Here is a 15,872-nt window from a genome sequence, read left to right on the forward strand (position 1 = left end):
AAAAAAAGAGCCAATAACCCTGAGGGCATGGGAAAACAAGCGGATCTTATGTGATTTACAAAAGATCACAAAAGACCTCAGGGGCAGCGGGAGGAAGACTATGGATATCATTACAAAGGGCTAGGAGTTTACAAAGGGCTTAGAAGGACAGGAAAGCCTGGAGAAACTTGCCCATGGGGTCAAGACTTTACAACTAACAACAACAACAAAAAAAAAGAAGTTTTCAGAAAAAGCCTGCTTCCTAGATCCCATAAAATGACCCTGCGTAACAAATGGGACCTGGAGTGTGTCTATTCTACCTGATCAGACAGGCAGGAATATATGAGGACACACAGTGGCGTAAGTATCAGGACTTTTGCTACGCATGGCTTTATAAGTGAAAACCAACTCCTTGAATTGCAGTCAAATGGCAACCAAGTACCGCTCCAAGGCAGCAGAAACACATGCCATGTATTGTGACACACCCATTACTATCCCTGCCACTGCATTCTGGACCAGTTAGAGTTTCTGGATAGTCTAAGGACGGCAGCCCCATGTAGAGCACTTCGCAGCAATCCAACTGAGAGGTAACCAAGTGACCGCCTGAAGAGCTGTGTATTAAAGCCCTTCAATTACTTGTTAGTAAGTACCAGCGTTTTCTGACCTTTTTTGGGGGGGGGTCTTTACTCCTCAGTATCCCCAGTAAAATATTTTTTGTCTTTTGTAGGCTGAGCTGGCTGGGAAATTCTGGGAGTTGAAGTCCACATATCTTCAAGCCGCTAAGGTTTATTCTACAGTCCAGGGGTCCCCAAACTTGGCAGGTTTAAGACTTGTGGACTTCAATTAATACAATGGAACACTATTTTATTTATTTAGTTCAATTTCTATGCCACCTTTCTCCAGAGACTCAGGGCGGCTTACAATGCATTTAAAAAAACCATTTTTTTTTAATTAAAAAAAAACACTATATTATTGACTATGGAACAGAGGTCTTCAAACTTGGCAGGTTTAAGACTTGTGGACTTCAATTAATACAATGGAACATTATATTATTGACTATAGAACAGAGATCTTCAAACTTGGCAGCTTTAAGACTTTGGACTTCAACTCCCAGAATTCTCCAGCCAGCATAGCTGGCTGGAGAATTCTAGGAGTTGAAGTCCACAAGTCTTAAAGCTGCCAAATTTGAAGATCTCTGTTCTGCACAAAAGGATTTTTTCCTGACAGCACATGCGGAAACGGTATAAAGACATTTGATCTATACCTCCTCCCATGTCTCTAACCCGATTATGAATTTCCGCCTACAAAACTGTTCAAATGAGCGACCTTCCGGCCGCGCTGGCCTTACCCTCCCCCCCCCACTTCCCCCATCTTATTTCTCCACCCAGCAGCGCCCCGCGGTTGCCTCCGTTATCCCCGGTCAATCTCGCCTTTCCTCTCCCCCCCCCACACACCCCCTCCCATCTCCGACTGCTTCCGGGGGCGGCGCTATTTCGGTCATTACGGAAAATGGCTGGCCGCTGAAGTCTTTCTTGGAGGCGCCGCTATTCCCACGATTAAGGGCCCCGCTTTCTTCAGGGCGGCTGCTCGGACTTTTTTTGCCGACCGCGGCCTGCTGTTGGCGAGATGGCGGCCGAGATTCACTCGCGGCCTCAGAGCAGCCGGCCGGTGCTGCTGAGCAAGATCGAGGGGCATCAGGACGCCGTCAGTGCCGCGCTCGTCATCCCCAAAGAGGACGGCATCATTACGGCCAGCGAGGACAGGTGAGGAAGGGGCGGCGGGGAGGGGAGGAAAGGCGCTTTTTCCGATAAGGGTCGCGCTGGGGTCGGCCGCCGCCGCCGCCGCTTCTTTCCGCCTTTCCCTCTCCGAGGAACGGGCGGGAAAACAACAACAACAAGAAGAAGAAACAACAACAACTCTCAGTCTTGTGCAAATTTTTAAGACCCCTGAGCTGGTTTTGGGGTCTTTGCTCCGAAGGGACCTTCCCTCTCCTGCGAAGCGGCATGCGACACACCCCCTTTTGGGGGGAAACGGACCATCCATCCATCCCACTTAGAGCCATTGCTCCCTTCCCATCTGGGTGGACTACCAGTCCCATCATCCTCCGCCAGCACAACCAAAGGAACATGTGGGGAATCGGGGGTTTACCAGGCATAGAAGTATTTAGGGCAAGAGGAAAAAAGCAAAGAAAAGGGAGGTTTCTTTTTCAGACAATTGAAAACACCTTCAACGGGCCGTATTTCATTGTTCCCGGCAGAGTTTGTTTCTTTGTTTATTTATTTATTTGTCAAGGACTATTAGGTAATGTATAAACATAGATTTGATACATAAAATAGGTACAAATAGAGGAAACATGGTAGGCACCCTGTAAAGTTTAGTTTACTTTATTGTCATTGCACATGGTACAACGAAATGAAATGCCGTCTACAGTGTAGATTATAACTATAAAAATAAAAACACAAAACATACTTCCTTTACATTCTATATGATTGAAATTGAAAACCCTATATTGCACTATACCGTGATAGATACAAATAGAGGAAACATGGTAGACACTCTGTAAAGTAAAGTTACTTTATTGTCATTGCACATGGTACAACGAAATTAAATGCCATCTACAGTGTACATTATAACTATAAAAATAAAAACACAAACATACATCCTTCTACATTCTATATAATTGAAATTAAAAACCTGATATTGCACTATACCATAGAATTCAATATGGTTATTTCCCTAGGATAGAAGCTGAAACACAGAGCAATGCTGGTCTGATGGGCTCCTATTATAAGTGGGAGCGAACTAATAGAGTTGCTTCTTTGCCATCATCCCCAAAGGGGGGGAAAAAGAGTTGGTCTTTAACTCTTTACTATCCCCAGACAGTGTTACTTACTTGATGGGAGTCGTAAACTGGTCTTGTGCTGCATCTATAGGATGGGAAGAAGGAGAGAAAGTTTGGCGTTAGTTATCACTCTGCCACTGAAGTATGTTCTTAGTACAATTTGCAAAACTTGAAAAACATCTGTATTGCAGAATGGTGCATTTTGATAGCATGTCAAGGAAAAGCTTTCTCTAAAACATTGAAAACATTCCACATGCATATTTTTTCCTATATTTTTGTCTCTTTAACATTGACTATAGGAAGAAAATACTAAGAAATAACAATGCGGTCTGGAGTAATATTTTCCAGGTTACTGCATAATGTGTGGTAAACTTTGCGATGAAAATATGCTTACAAAGCTATTCATAATACTTAGAATGATACTAACTGGAGTTTGCTTTATAATTAACTGTTATATTCCTTATTCCTGATTCTTAAATCAGAAAAGTTCTATTTTTATTAGAACTCCACATAACAAAAGGATATTTAATCTTTTTTCTCAGCCATGATTTTATTGTGCAGCTGGATTTATTTAAGCAGAATCTTATTTTGATTTAGTAGGGGCAGTATTAAAAACAGACCTTGTCTTGGAATGCTTGGCTGCCTCTTCTGTAAGATATAGGTTATCTTATAACAATATCTATTGACACTGGTTTGGGTAGCTATTAAAACTTGTTTTAATTTGTATGCAAAATACTTTGAGTTTACATGATCTGAAAAATTGTTCTTTAGATGTTTCTTTGAATGGTTCTTAAACATATGCATTTAAAATTCACAATAAAATTATAATTTTTAAGTAGCTAATAGAGTATTAGATATTATAGAGAAATTATCCTACAGAGTTCTTAAATAATTGGATAATGATCTTCTTCCTCAGACCAAAGAGTTAATTGTTAGTAGTTCCCCTTCAGGGAATACTACATCAGTTGTATTAATTACACTGAAGCTAGGGGAATAATGTGTATTTTTTTCAATGTGGATGAACTATGCTGGTGCCTTACTGTTTCAGTTCTTACTTCAAATAGGAATTGGAACCATGGAAGATTAAATTGGTTTTCATTACTAATGTTCATTGTTCGGTACTACAGAAACAGGTCAAGCACTGTGAGGTATAACACAATTTAAGGGTCCCCCTCCGAACATGTATATATCATTTCATTTGTCAGCTGAATGCTGAGGTGTAATTAATCACTATGTGTAAACTCTCAGTAGGTTAACTACTAGTTCATCTATTTACAAGCCTTTTAGAAGTTTATCTTCCAAAACGATCTTTGTAGCTTAGTCTTTGCTGTCAAGTGAACTTTGTTTTTATTATTGCTTTGATTCTTTTAATTTCTATATGCAGTAACAGCAATGCAAAAAAAAGTAAACCTGTGGCATTCCAGAAGACAATAGACTATAGCTCACAGCATTTCTCACCATTGATCATGCTGGTTGAGGCTATTGGGAAATCAAATCAACATTTAGAGAATCACAATGGCCAAACACTGACATGGAATATTAGGAATTGTATCTGTCTGTGCCCTTCTACTAGAGAAACAGAAATGGCAGCTCAAATGTTCTACAACCCTCTTATCTGCCCAAACTTTGAGATAACATCATACATTAATAGATTTGATGGGCAAGTGCGAGCTATAGTAGGGCAACAGGTATTAGAATGTCCTGATGTGAGCAAGAATTGATCACCATTTATCTCTCTTGCCCATTGCATTCAATATGTCATGTATTATTTTGTATTATGTGATGTCTTTTAATTGTACTCATCTCCCAGTTGCTTATGTGAGATGAGTGGCTATATAAATTTAAATTAATAACAAGGTGGGATTTAACATTTGCCATGTTCTCTCTTGCTATCAGAAATGTTATATTCCAGTAACTATACATATTCAAAATTCATTTGTCAAAACAATTTGGTATCAGAATAGTTTTTCCTACTGCATATCTTTTTTGGAAAACCAAATAGACTGACTGGGATAATAATTTTCCTAACATTTCTCCCCATATTTATATTTACAGGACGATTAGAGTATGGCTGAAGAGAGACAGTGGACAGTATTGGCCCAGCATCTACCATACAATGTCATGTAAGTGCACTTAGATTAGATTTTAATGAATTAGAATCAGAATTTTTATGATTTCACATTTGGTTATGTAAAACCATTTCTTTGCTATTGCTTTGATAGACAGAAATTCAATTCAGTATAATACTGACTTTACAAATCAACATTTCTTTGGGCAGCTCCTTGTTCAACTATGGCTTATCATCACGACAGCAGACGAATATTTGTAGGCCAAGATAATGGAGCTATTATGGTAAGCATTAATTTTTAATTGACTATACATTTAACTGCTGCTAAAATATTCACATTGCACATCAATATCTAGTATTCATCAATCCTAAGCTTTCAATGCAAATGTGTACAAATAAACTTTGATAATCATTGTTCAAGAACATTTTTTGAGATTCCCGCAATAACACATTATAGAATAGTGTGCTGATTTTGTGTAAATTAATTTGATGGCATCAGTAGCTCTAGAGCTAATTTACATGGCCTGTACTTGGTTTTCTGTTTAATGAAACATCCCTGAAGTTTTCCAGTAGAATCTAGAAAGTAGTTTTCTTTGAGGAGAATGCAGCTTTTAGTAATTTCATATTCAAATCTATGTATTAATATTGTAATAATTGTAAGGCCTTTCAGGATATTTTCTTAATTTCATAATTGAGTTTACAGCCTGATATTTGTGATTTCCCATCTAGACACTAACCAAGTTCAACCTTACTTAGCTTTGTAATATCACCCAAGGTTAGTTTGATGTCAAGTCTGTCTTATAGAGAGTAGTGTAATTTTTCACATGTCAGTTATTGTGCTGCGGGAGGCTATCAGGAAAAGAGTTAGATTAAAATTCTTTTCTTTGACATCTATTTCTGAAAATAGAAAGAATTCAATCTTTCTGTTATTATCAATATGTTGAATAGAATGTTGGTAGATTTTCTTTCTTTGTACTTTGGCATCCATCTCTTTTTAGGAACAGAGGTACAAAAGCTTCTACTTCCCATTACAGGTATTTTTAATGAAACAGTATCCCAATTGTATCTTCAGTTCATTTGGTGTGAAGTATGAGGTGCATCTTAAGCTCTGCTGCTTACCTAGTGTTTGTTTTAATTTGGTAAACTATGGAAATCAGTCATATTTACAAGAAATTTAAAATTGACTTTGCAGAAGGGAAAAAAGGAAATATTGTTAGTATTTCAGACCATGAACTACACAGTTTTTATCAGCTTTTATCATTTCTTTTCTTTCCTGACTTTCATGGTGAAACTAACATTCGTAGTTAGAAAAAATATGAAACAAGTCTGTATAGGAAGTCAGAATGCAGGCAAGGTAATTACTGTACTTTTAGGAATATACGACACACTTTTTCCCCCCTAAAAGAGGGTAGAAATATTGGTGCATCTTATACACCGAATACAGCCATTTTTGGCCTCCTGAAGACCACCCCACGCATCACGTTTTTTGCAAAAACAGAGGCTTTGGGAGGCCTGCAGAGTGCTCCTGTGGGCTGGGGAGGACAAAAACGTCCTCATTTTTGCAAAAAACAAACCCATTTTTCGCAAAAAAAGGGCGCGCAGAGGATTTGGGAGGCCTGCAGAGTGCTCCAGGGGGCCGGGGAAGGCAAAAACGTTTTTTTTCTTGCTTACTTCTTAGTCTGAAAAATACGGTATTCTCCAAAGCTCTGAGATGAATACATCGACAGAGCAAAGCTAATGTATTTAAAACAAGCAAAAAGTTCTAACTTAGCCTAAGAGGCAGCCATTTTTTCTGCATGGATATTTTTTTTAAAAAGTGAAGTTTCAGCATATGATTTTAGACATGCTTTGGAAATTTGTAGGAAGAGATCCCATATTAACTGAAGAACAAAAGTGACTTAATTATTCCTCATTATGAAGTCACAATTTCAATGGAGAAAATGTTTCCTACACAAATTTTGTTTGTTTTAATAGTTTATTTATTTATTTTTTTATTTTAAAGCAGCATAAAACATCTTTATAGTAAAATCTTATGCACTTCTGGCTGGAAATAAACTTCATTGATTGCAGTGAGACTTTTCTTTATAAAAGGGTAGAGGATTTCATTCTCAAAGTAAAAAAAAAAGAATGAAATATTGCTATTTTAATATAAAGGCCTTTCAAACATATTTAGAGAGTAGAACCATAGTATCCAAATACCATAAGACACTCTGTAGTCTTCTTGCCAAAGAGCATCCAAGAAATTTCTACCAGAAGAGCCACTCAGAACAAGTTTTTATCCCAATAGCCGAACTCATCTCTGTTTCCTAAATGAAAGTAGTCCAAACTTTGACATTTTAATTGCAAGCTGACAGAGGCTGTTATTCTTTCAGTAGGTGTCAGTGATTCTTACATTTCTGTTTGTTTTTGGTTGTGAAGGTATTTTTTTCTGGCATCAACAGGATTTCTAGATCATGTATCTTACTGTTTGCTTATGATTTCAGGAATTTCACATCTCAGAAGACTTTAATAAGATGAATTTTGTCAGGACTTATCCAGGTAATGAGACATATTTCTGCACATATGAGTAGCCTTCAATAATTTATATGGAATATTGATTTAATTTTAATTCACATGGATATTTTCATAAAATAAGTATTAAGTATATATATGAACCAACATTGGTTGAAGGATATGAACTATAACTGTAGAACCTAAAGTCAATGTAACTTTTATAATCCTGTAAACAATTCTCATATTCTTATGAAGGAGAATTTTTGTAGCACAGGATTGATTTTATCTAGTTTGGGTAATGAAATGTCTGCAAGTAAACAGTCAAAATCAGAGAACACAAAGGACCCACATTCTCTTATTCTATTTTCTTTCCTGTTACCAAATCACCTGCACAGCAAAATATCCTAAACATGTGTCAGGGCAGAATTCATGCAATTCTCATTTTGGCTTCATATGAAGGGAAATGAATTCCAGAACATTACTTTGTTTCCCCTACACGTAGTAGTAGTGATGGTGGTGATAGTAGTAGTAGTAGTAGTATATGCATATTTGTGTGCATATGTGCATGCACCCACAGATGAAACCGAACAATATGTTGCTCCATTCATAAACTCTTTTAACTGAAATGCCAACATAATATAAGACAATCCTGTTTGCAACTAAGCCATAGGTAAGAATGTGGCCTTGAGATAAGCCTTATATTAAAATAACATGACAGCTTTTATATAAAAATCGTTGGCTTTTCCCAAAACAAGAATTGTCTGATTTCAAACTAATTTTATAATGTCTTTTTCATAATGTTCTCTCTTCTTCTTGGTTTAATTATGCAATGTGGTGTAATTACAGTTAGGAATTCTCATCTATGCTTCTCTTTTGCATTAATGAAGGGTAATGTTTCATTTCCGTTTGAAGGAAATGAGTAGTGAGAGGAAAAAAATTAAATGAATTAATGCCTGGCGAATACTAAAGAAAGAGAACCAAATCTAGGCTTGATTACGTCAGTTCCATTTCATGTATAAATATTTTTGTGTCTGTGTTATAATTTCTTGTCTGTACAGCACACCAGAACAGAGTGTCAGCAATCACTTTTTGCTTGGAAGCAGAATGGGTGATTAGCACTGGCCATGATAAATCTGTCAGCTGGATGTGTACCAGAAGTGGAAATATGTTGGGAAGACACTATTTCACTTCCTGGGCATCTTGCCTACAGTATCCTTCAAAGTAGCTGTATCATAGCAGATGTGCAATTTCTTAAAGTTTGTTTAACCAGTCATAATGTTTTGCCGCATTTGTAATTCATGCTGTTTCTCTGTCAAGAAACTAATCACCTTTAAAAGTTTTTGCTATTACTGTAAATTGTAAAAGTATTATAAATGTTAGAGTATTAGCATAAGGAAATGCTGGAATTTGAGACTAACACATTATTTGCCACTTATGCTAAATAGACTTTTGATAAGTGGTAGGTGATACCTTTCTCAAATGATTTTGAGTAGAGGAATGCTTTCTATTAACTAGCCAACATTTCTTACTATTCCACATCCATTTTATTTAAATAAATGGATTGATGATATCACGGGACGGCTGTTGCTGATTCTACCAAGTCATCTTTATCTTCCTTTCTCAGCCCTAGCTGTTGCAGAAAAGAGCTGAAGAAAACTGATTTTGGAAGACAAAGAAGAACCTTCCATTGAAATGACTGAATAATACAACATTTAGTCAAGAAAATTGGGGACCTGTTTGTTGGGTGCTACATACTTGCTGTAGTTATTTTAATTAGTTATTTCAGTTGTGTGTGTGTGTGTGTGTGTGTGTGTGTGTGTGTGTGTGTGTGTATAGGCATAGGCTTTAGCAAAAATTAGTGTAATAATTGCCTTTTCTCTATGATATTCAAGCCTGTGAGCCCTTTTTTGCATCACCTGAAATAGTTCATAGCCAGACATTATTGTTTCAGAATGATGTCAAAAACTATTAGCATGGTTGCTAATCAGTTGGTTAAGGCAAGTTAAACAAATCTGATGTGTTCCAATATGGACAAATACATACATACATATACACACATATACACATACCGTATTTTTTGGAGTATAAGACGCACAAAAGAGGATGGAAGTCTTGGTGCATCTTATACACCGAATACAGCCATTTTTGATCTCCCGAAGCCCCGCCCCGCTCATCCCATTTTTGCAAAAAATGGGTCTGTCTTTTGCAAAAACAGTGTTTTTGCCCTCCCCCAAGCCCCAGGGGCACTCTGCAGGCCTCCCAAACCCTCTGCGTGCCCCGTTTTTTGCAAAAATGGGCCCGTTTTTGTGAAAAATGGGGTGCCCAGAGGGTTTGGAAGCCTGCAGAGTGTTCCTGGGGGCTGGGGAGGGAAAAAACCTTTTTTTTTCTTACTTACCTCTTCGAAATCTTGGTGCGTATTATACAACGGTGCGTCTTATAGTCCAAAAAACACGATATATATATATATATATATATATATATATATATATATATATATATATATATAAAAATAAATAAAGGCTGGGCAACAAGCTGACTTAAATGCATACGTTCTTGGTCTAGTCATGTTATGATCTATCCAATTTTATTTGGATTTATTTTGATTCATTAGATATATTGATCGGCCTGTAATGCTTGTTTGGGAAACCAGAAAGTTTTTAAATTACTTTTAATAAGAATAGGGCTAATGTGAGAAAATAAATGTGTAAAGAATTTTTAATATGATAGAAGATTGCTTTTCATGAAAATTTATTAGATTTATAGAATGGAAAAAGAGATGACTGTATAAGAGATGGTAACAAAATAAGTATATAGATTTAATTACATAATCAGTAAATATGGATTTTAGCTGAGAGGAAAGACATTTCTTAGGTGTGCTGTGAATCAGGATTTTTCCTCAGTCTTATCTGCCCCCACTTAGGCTGTATGCTCACTTGTATTTCTTCTTTCAATTCTCATCATGCTGTTTTTGCTGATATTCCACCTCCTGTATAGAAAGACTACTATTACCTACAGTACATGAGTGCAATTTTATATTTCTCTCTTTGTCTTTCTTCTGTCTTGTTTACAGGTGAACATTAAGCTGGACCTATGAAAACAAATTCTATCAGTGAAAAATATGCATGTTTTAGACCAGTTAACTGACAGTGATTTTTAGACAGCCATAATATTTTATTTATTTATTTATTTCAAAATAAAAGTAGACTCACTAATTCTTATCTGAGATTCTAAATGGACAGGTCTGGTTGCAGGTTACTAACTACTTTCAAGAAAATTAAAATACTTTTTATGGTCAGTCTTTTGCCTTCTGGAAATACTGAGACTTGAAAACATACTCCTTGACTTGGGATTGTATTAAGATATGACTTTGAAACCCAGCATGCCTTTATTGGAGACTACTCTGGACAGATTACTTTGTTGAAGTTAGAACAGACCACAAGTTCGGTGATCACAACTCTCAAGGGTCATGAAGGTAACTTGTTTTTCAATTGAATGAGGCTCGAATCTTTCTTTTTTTATATAAAATGAAACATTAGAGATGCAACTTGATCCTTAATGTTGGAGTGAGATATCCACTATTCTCCCTCAGTCAAATTATTGCCTCAGCTTGAAATTTTGTTCAGGTTAATGGAGGCTGATTCAAAAAATTTTAGTATTTGGCAATCATAACCCCATATCCAGTACATTTTTCCAGTATAGCATCAGGTCCATAACAGTGCATTCTAATGTTCAAGAGAAAGATTATCAAAAGATGAATAATGGTGGCCATACTTTCTCCATCTAGTATGTGGGTGGCATAGCTCATGCTGATCAAGGCAGTTGTCTCTTTATAATATCAAATGTACATTCCAAATGGGTTAAACATCATTCTGGTACTTAATCATGAAGATTTATAAAACTCTTTAAAAACTGCAGTATTTTCTCATAGTAATTATTGAAATTGTTAGTGGGCCCCCATGAGGAAATATAGCTTGAAATTTTAATTAAATATTTATTTTAATGTTTGATCAGGTTTTTAAAAAAAATTTTAAAAGCAATAAAATCTAACCAAGTCTAAAATGAGTATTTTATTGAACAACTTCAATAAAATCCTAATATACATAAACACATTGATATTAAAATGTTTTACATGTTTGCATAAAGCAAAGCAATGAATTAGCTCTCCTGTAAATTAGACATACAATCTTGAATCTTTAAAAACTTCTTACTAGATTTTATGCACTTGTTTTTCAAAGTAGGCAATAAATTTTGAATTACAACTTTGAAATGAATTTTCTTTCAAATGAAGGCAAAAAGGTGTGTGCCAGGATAATGTCTGGGTCAGTCATTGGGACCAGAGATTTAAGTCTTCCAACTTTCAGACTCATGCTAGACCCATCTTCAGAGAACTTCTCTTTTCCAGAATGGTAGAGAGAAGTTCCTTGAGGATGGGCTCCAGCAGAAATCCAAAAGCTCAGAAGGCCAAAAAACTGATCCTGATGACGACCCACATTGAATTCTTTTTAGATACAATTATGTCTTTTTTAATGTGTTTATCCTATAATATTTTTATCCAGTAATTATTAAAACAAATTCTTCAAATACATTTGTACAATGTTAAGTAATATTTTGATTATTTTTCACCCATTGGATAACCTTCTAAACTTGATACATGGACTTTATTCCCACTGCATATTTGTCAAGAATACTCAAATTAGGTTATTCATTATTATTTTTTTCCATTAATATTCTAAAATTCATCCTGAATCAGCTTGCAACTTTGAGTGGATTGTATCTTATACAATTATTATTTTTACTTAATTCATCAGATAGGATTTCCCCCTTTATCAGCCATTTTCTGACTTTCTTCAACACATTTAGCACATACTATTGTTTTTAGTAGCATTTCAGGCAGTTTCAAGGCAACTAAATCAAATACTGTTTTAAAACATGGCAAAATTTTGAATTTGATCTGAAGGTGAAAGAGCCTTCTTGGTTTTTACCACTAAGCCTTCTCCACTGTGTCTTGACCAATCTTTACAAGCAATCCTATGTTAGCAGTAATGAAGTCTGCATGTAATAAATGGATAAATGATGGAGATCGATCTGAGTCCAGTTGCGGTCATATTACCATTATCGGTTAAACTGAAACACAATACCCCAACTCATTCCTAATAATGATGTTCTCATACAAATCAAATTCAACTAAGAAATTCTTTTAGAGGCAGCATAATCCCAACCAGAACTGATTACATGTTGTTTGGCTTTCCACCAACAGTACTATTATCATGCCTGAATTATATTTTACTTTCCTAAAATTATCTATATTTTTTTCATTAGCTTCCCTGAATGATGTAGATAGAAACAAGATTACTTTTGTGTATCCCCATACTGATGACACTGTACCTAAGCCTGCTGTGGAATTCCATCAGTTGCTAATCCATACTAAAAACACACACAACCCTGTGAACTTTTATCTTCTTTGTAAAGAAAATGTTTTTCTTTATACAATTCATTACCATATTCAAACATTGATCCAAAATATCCGATTACTTATGTCAGATAAAAAGAGTATTCATATGTAATTGAAAAACATTGTTTTCTCCAAAAACAATTCTCATATTAATTTTTATTCAGTTAACTCTCCATTTTATCTTTGCTAACCTAACTGAGCTTCCTCTTGCAGCTCCCTACACCTTTTTTTAATGCTGGCTATCCCACAACAAAACAATTTGTTCTAGCTGGTGTTCTCTTATCCAGGGTTACCTGTTCTGCAACACACAAATACTTACTATACCATCCCAAACTTTATCTCATAACATACATATACATAAATCCAGCCAATTATGGTTTATTTTGGAACAATGTTTGTCAAGCCATGTCTCTATGTGTACGTGAATCCAGCCTTAGAACATTTACTTATTTTTCCCACAATCAAAGACTTGGATCTTTCAGCCATTCACTTACCACTCTGTAGTGACTTTTTTAAAGTTCTACATTTTAGTGGGATAGCAAATTTTTCCTTGAAGATCCAGAGAGGATGAAAGATACTTACAGGGGCTATGCGAACTGGAGTTAAGAAATCATGTGATTCTAAGTAATATTGAGCTGTATGATTACTGAGATAACTGCTCAAAAATTTACAAAACTAAATTTATAACAAGAATATTACTATTGGACAAGAAATATAAACCAATTTTGAACTGAACATTTTTAATTAAAAAGTTAAATGTCCAAAGAAAGCCAAAGTCTGCTTTCCATTATTTCAGAATACAGAACACAAAATAAATGGTTTAAATTACAGGACGGCAAATTTTGGTTGAATGTCAGAAAAAATTTATTTACAGTAGGAGCAGTTTGAGGTCACAATCACCAGTTAAGAGAAATAGGGGGCTATGTTCAAATGAAGCTAGATAGTATCTGTCTAGGATGCTTTACTTTGGATTCCTGCACTGAATGGCCAACCTCTTCCAGTTTAATTATCACTTCACTCTAAACTTTTCTTGTGTTTGAACTATATAAACACTAGATGTCAGACTTTCAAGTATTGAGTCTCAGCCTGTTTTCATGATAACTAATGTATTAATTTTTTATGTCAACTAGTCACCCAATTTTTACTGTATTATTAAATCCTAAATAAAGAGATTTTCTAATTTCTGGAGAATATTATTTCTTAAGACTGATACATAATACAGGAAGAGATTTACAAAGGATTCAGAAAATTTCTGGCATTCTTAAAAGGATTTCTTCCCCATCTCTTCTTTAACACCTTTTCTATTGTTTTCTTTTATTCATCTAATGCTAATCATCTTTATCAGATTTTTATTGCCATACACTGACATGTACCTTCTTGGGACAGTTAAATTTTTCTGCTCAGGTGGGATGAGCCACTACTTAGCACACAGAGATTGCAGAAGACTTGACTAAGGCAATCTACCAGTAAAATGCTATTCAGATACAGCTTCTGGTGTCAAATGTTGAGGCTCAACTACCCGGTACTGTGTTGCTGCACTGGCTGCTTTTCCTCTAAGGAGTTGGGAATACTTTATTTATAGTTTCCAGGTGCACTTCTGTCCAGGCCCTTGTTTCAGTTAAATCCTAGATGTGCAAACCAAGATCATATAATAATTTTCAAAATCCTTGGTACCTACTGGGTATCTTTTTTGAGTTGAGAGTCATGTGGAATGTTATCGTAAGCACTAATATAGGTTTAACAAATTTATAATTTAGAAAATGTAAATGTTCCCTTAACATAAGAAATAACCTTCCCAGTTTCTGAGTTTTCCCACATAATGCTTTGATAGATGAATATACTTTTATTTGTCTTATAGACACCCAGTTTGGTTAAAATGTATTAATTAGAACATTTATTTGTTTCTTTATACATAGTATACCTTGCTTTCCCCCCCCATGAGGCATAAGATAGTTTATATGGGTCTCTAGTTGTTAATTTCATAACAATTCTGTAGGGTTGATTATAGCAAATTGAAATGACTTCTGAATGACTTCATTTTAAATCACCTAATGATTTAATTAACACTAAGATTTTAAAGTTGAGTTTTCTTTATTTTAATTTGGCTCTCTAACCAACACAGCACTTGCTTCACTGTCTAACATTCTTCAGTTTATTAAAAAAGATAGGGGAAGGAATGAATCTTTGATAAGGCAACCATTGATCTTGCGTATGAAGGCACACTTCAACTTCTACCAACTTCTACTATTTCAATCCATTTGAAATGGATTGAGAGAAATTGTATCTTTGAGAAGTCTCCTTCTGCATTTTAGTTGATTTTTGGTTTTTTTTTTAATGGATATGCATGTTGCCACAAATGAACATTTGTGAAAGTCTATAATGTTAAAACATTCTATAATGTTTTAACTATAGAATTTTCAGTCATTTTCATTTTACCAGGAAGTAAACAATTTTTCCCATGACTACACTTAATTTGAAATTCAAAAATACTAAAATAGCTTAAGTTTAGCAGTTGAAGAAGATCGAGATCTCTGTTTTCTGTGAAGAATTCATTTTAAAAAATGTCCCCAAGATAAAAATACAATTTCAACATCGGCCTTTTTCTAATCAGGAAAGGAAAAAAATTCTCCACTTTGTGCTCTTTTCCTTTCAGCTGTTTCATTTTGCTACAATAAAAGTATCCTTTTAAGAGACAGATTGCCATAGGATTTCTGTTTTTATAAGTTCATCCAGCAAGTGTAATAGTCAACATTTCACCCTTCCCTTCTCTCCACCCTCACCCCATATATTAGGAAGTATTTCTTCTTTGTGGTGGGATCCTGTTCAGCGACTACTCTTCTCTGGAGCATCTGATAACAGCATAATCATGTGGGACATTGGTGGAAGAAGAGGTCGGACCCTACTTCTTCAAGGTCATCAGTATGTAGCCATTTTGTTTCCTAACGTGTATTAATTCTGATTAGCCTTTTGTATTACATAGGGATGAAAGATTTTATTTGGTTCTCTTTTCTGTCAGAGAAATCAACTAAGAATTTTGT

The 15,872-nt window shown here is 35.4% G+C and overlaps 1 protein-coding gene across 1 annotated transcript in view; it reads left to right on the plus strand.

Annotated features, from left to right (window-relative positions):
- The first annotated feature begins 1,282 nt into the window (after nucleotides 1–1,282).
- The window catches only part of WDFY1 (WD repeat and FYVE domain containing 1), a 28,382-nt gene continuing 13,792 nt past the window's right edge, over nucleotides 1,283–15,872 (plus strand). The window contains exons 1-7 of the mRNA XM_034439407.2: nucleotides 1,283–1,742; nucleotides 4,877–4,944; nucleotides 5,100–5,173; nucleotides 7,373–7,427; nucleotides 8,441–8,591; nucleotides 10,742–10,854; nucleotides 15,627–15,753. Coding sequence (XP_034295298.1) covers nucleotides 1,606–1,742; nucleotides 4,877–4,944; nucleotides 5,100–5,173; nucleotides 7,373–7,427; nucleotides 8,441–8,591; nucleotides 10,742–10,854; nucleotides 15,627–15,753 — 725 coding nt within the window. The 5' untranslated portion in view covers nucleotides 1,283–1,605. The remainder of the gene's footprint in view (nucleotides 1,743–4,876; nucleotides 4,945–5,099; nucleotides 5,174–7,372; nucleotides 7,428–8,440; nucleotides 8,592–10,741; nucleotides 10,855–15,626; nucleotides 15,754–15,872) is intronic.

This window comes from Pantherophis guttatus, chromosome 6, assembly GCF_059756535.1.
Source record: "Pantherophis guttatus breed Tessera chromosome 6, ASM5975653v1, whole genome shotgun sequence".
NCBI classification, from domain to species: domain Eukaryota; kingdom Metazoa; phylum Chordata; class Lepidosauria; order Squamata; family Colubridae; genus Pantherophis; species Pantherophis guttatus.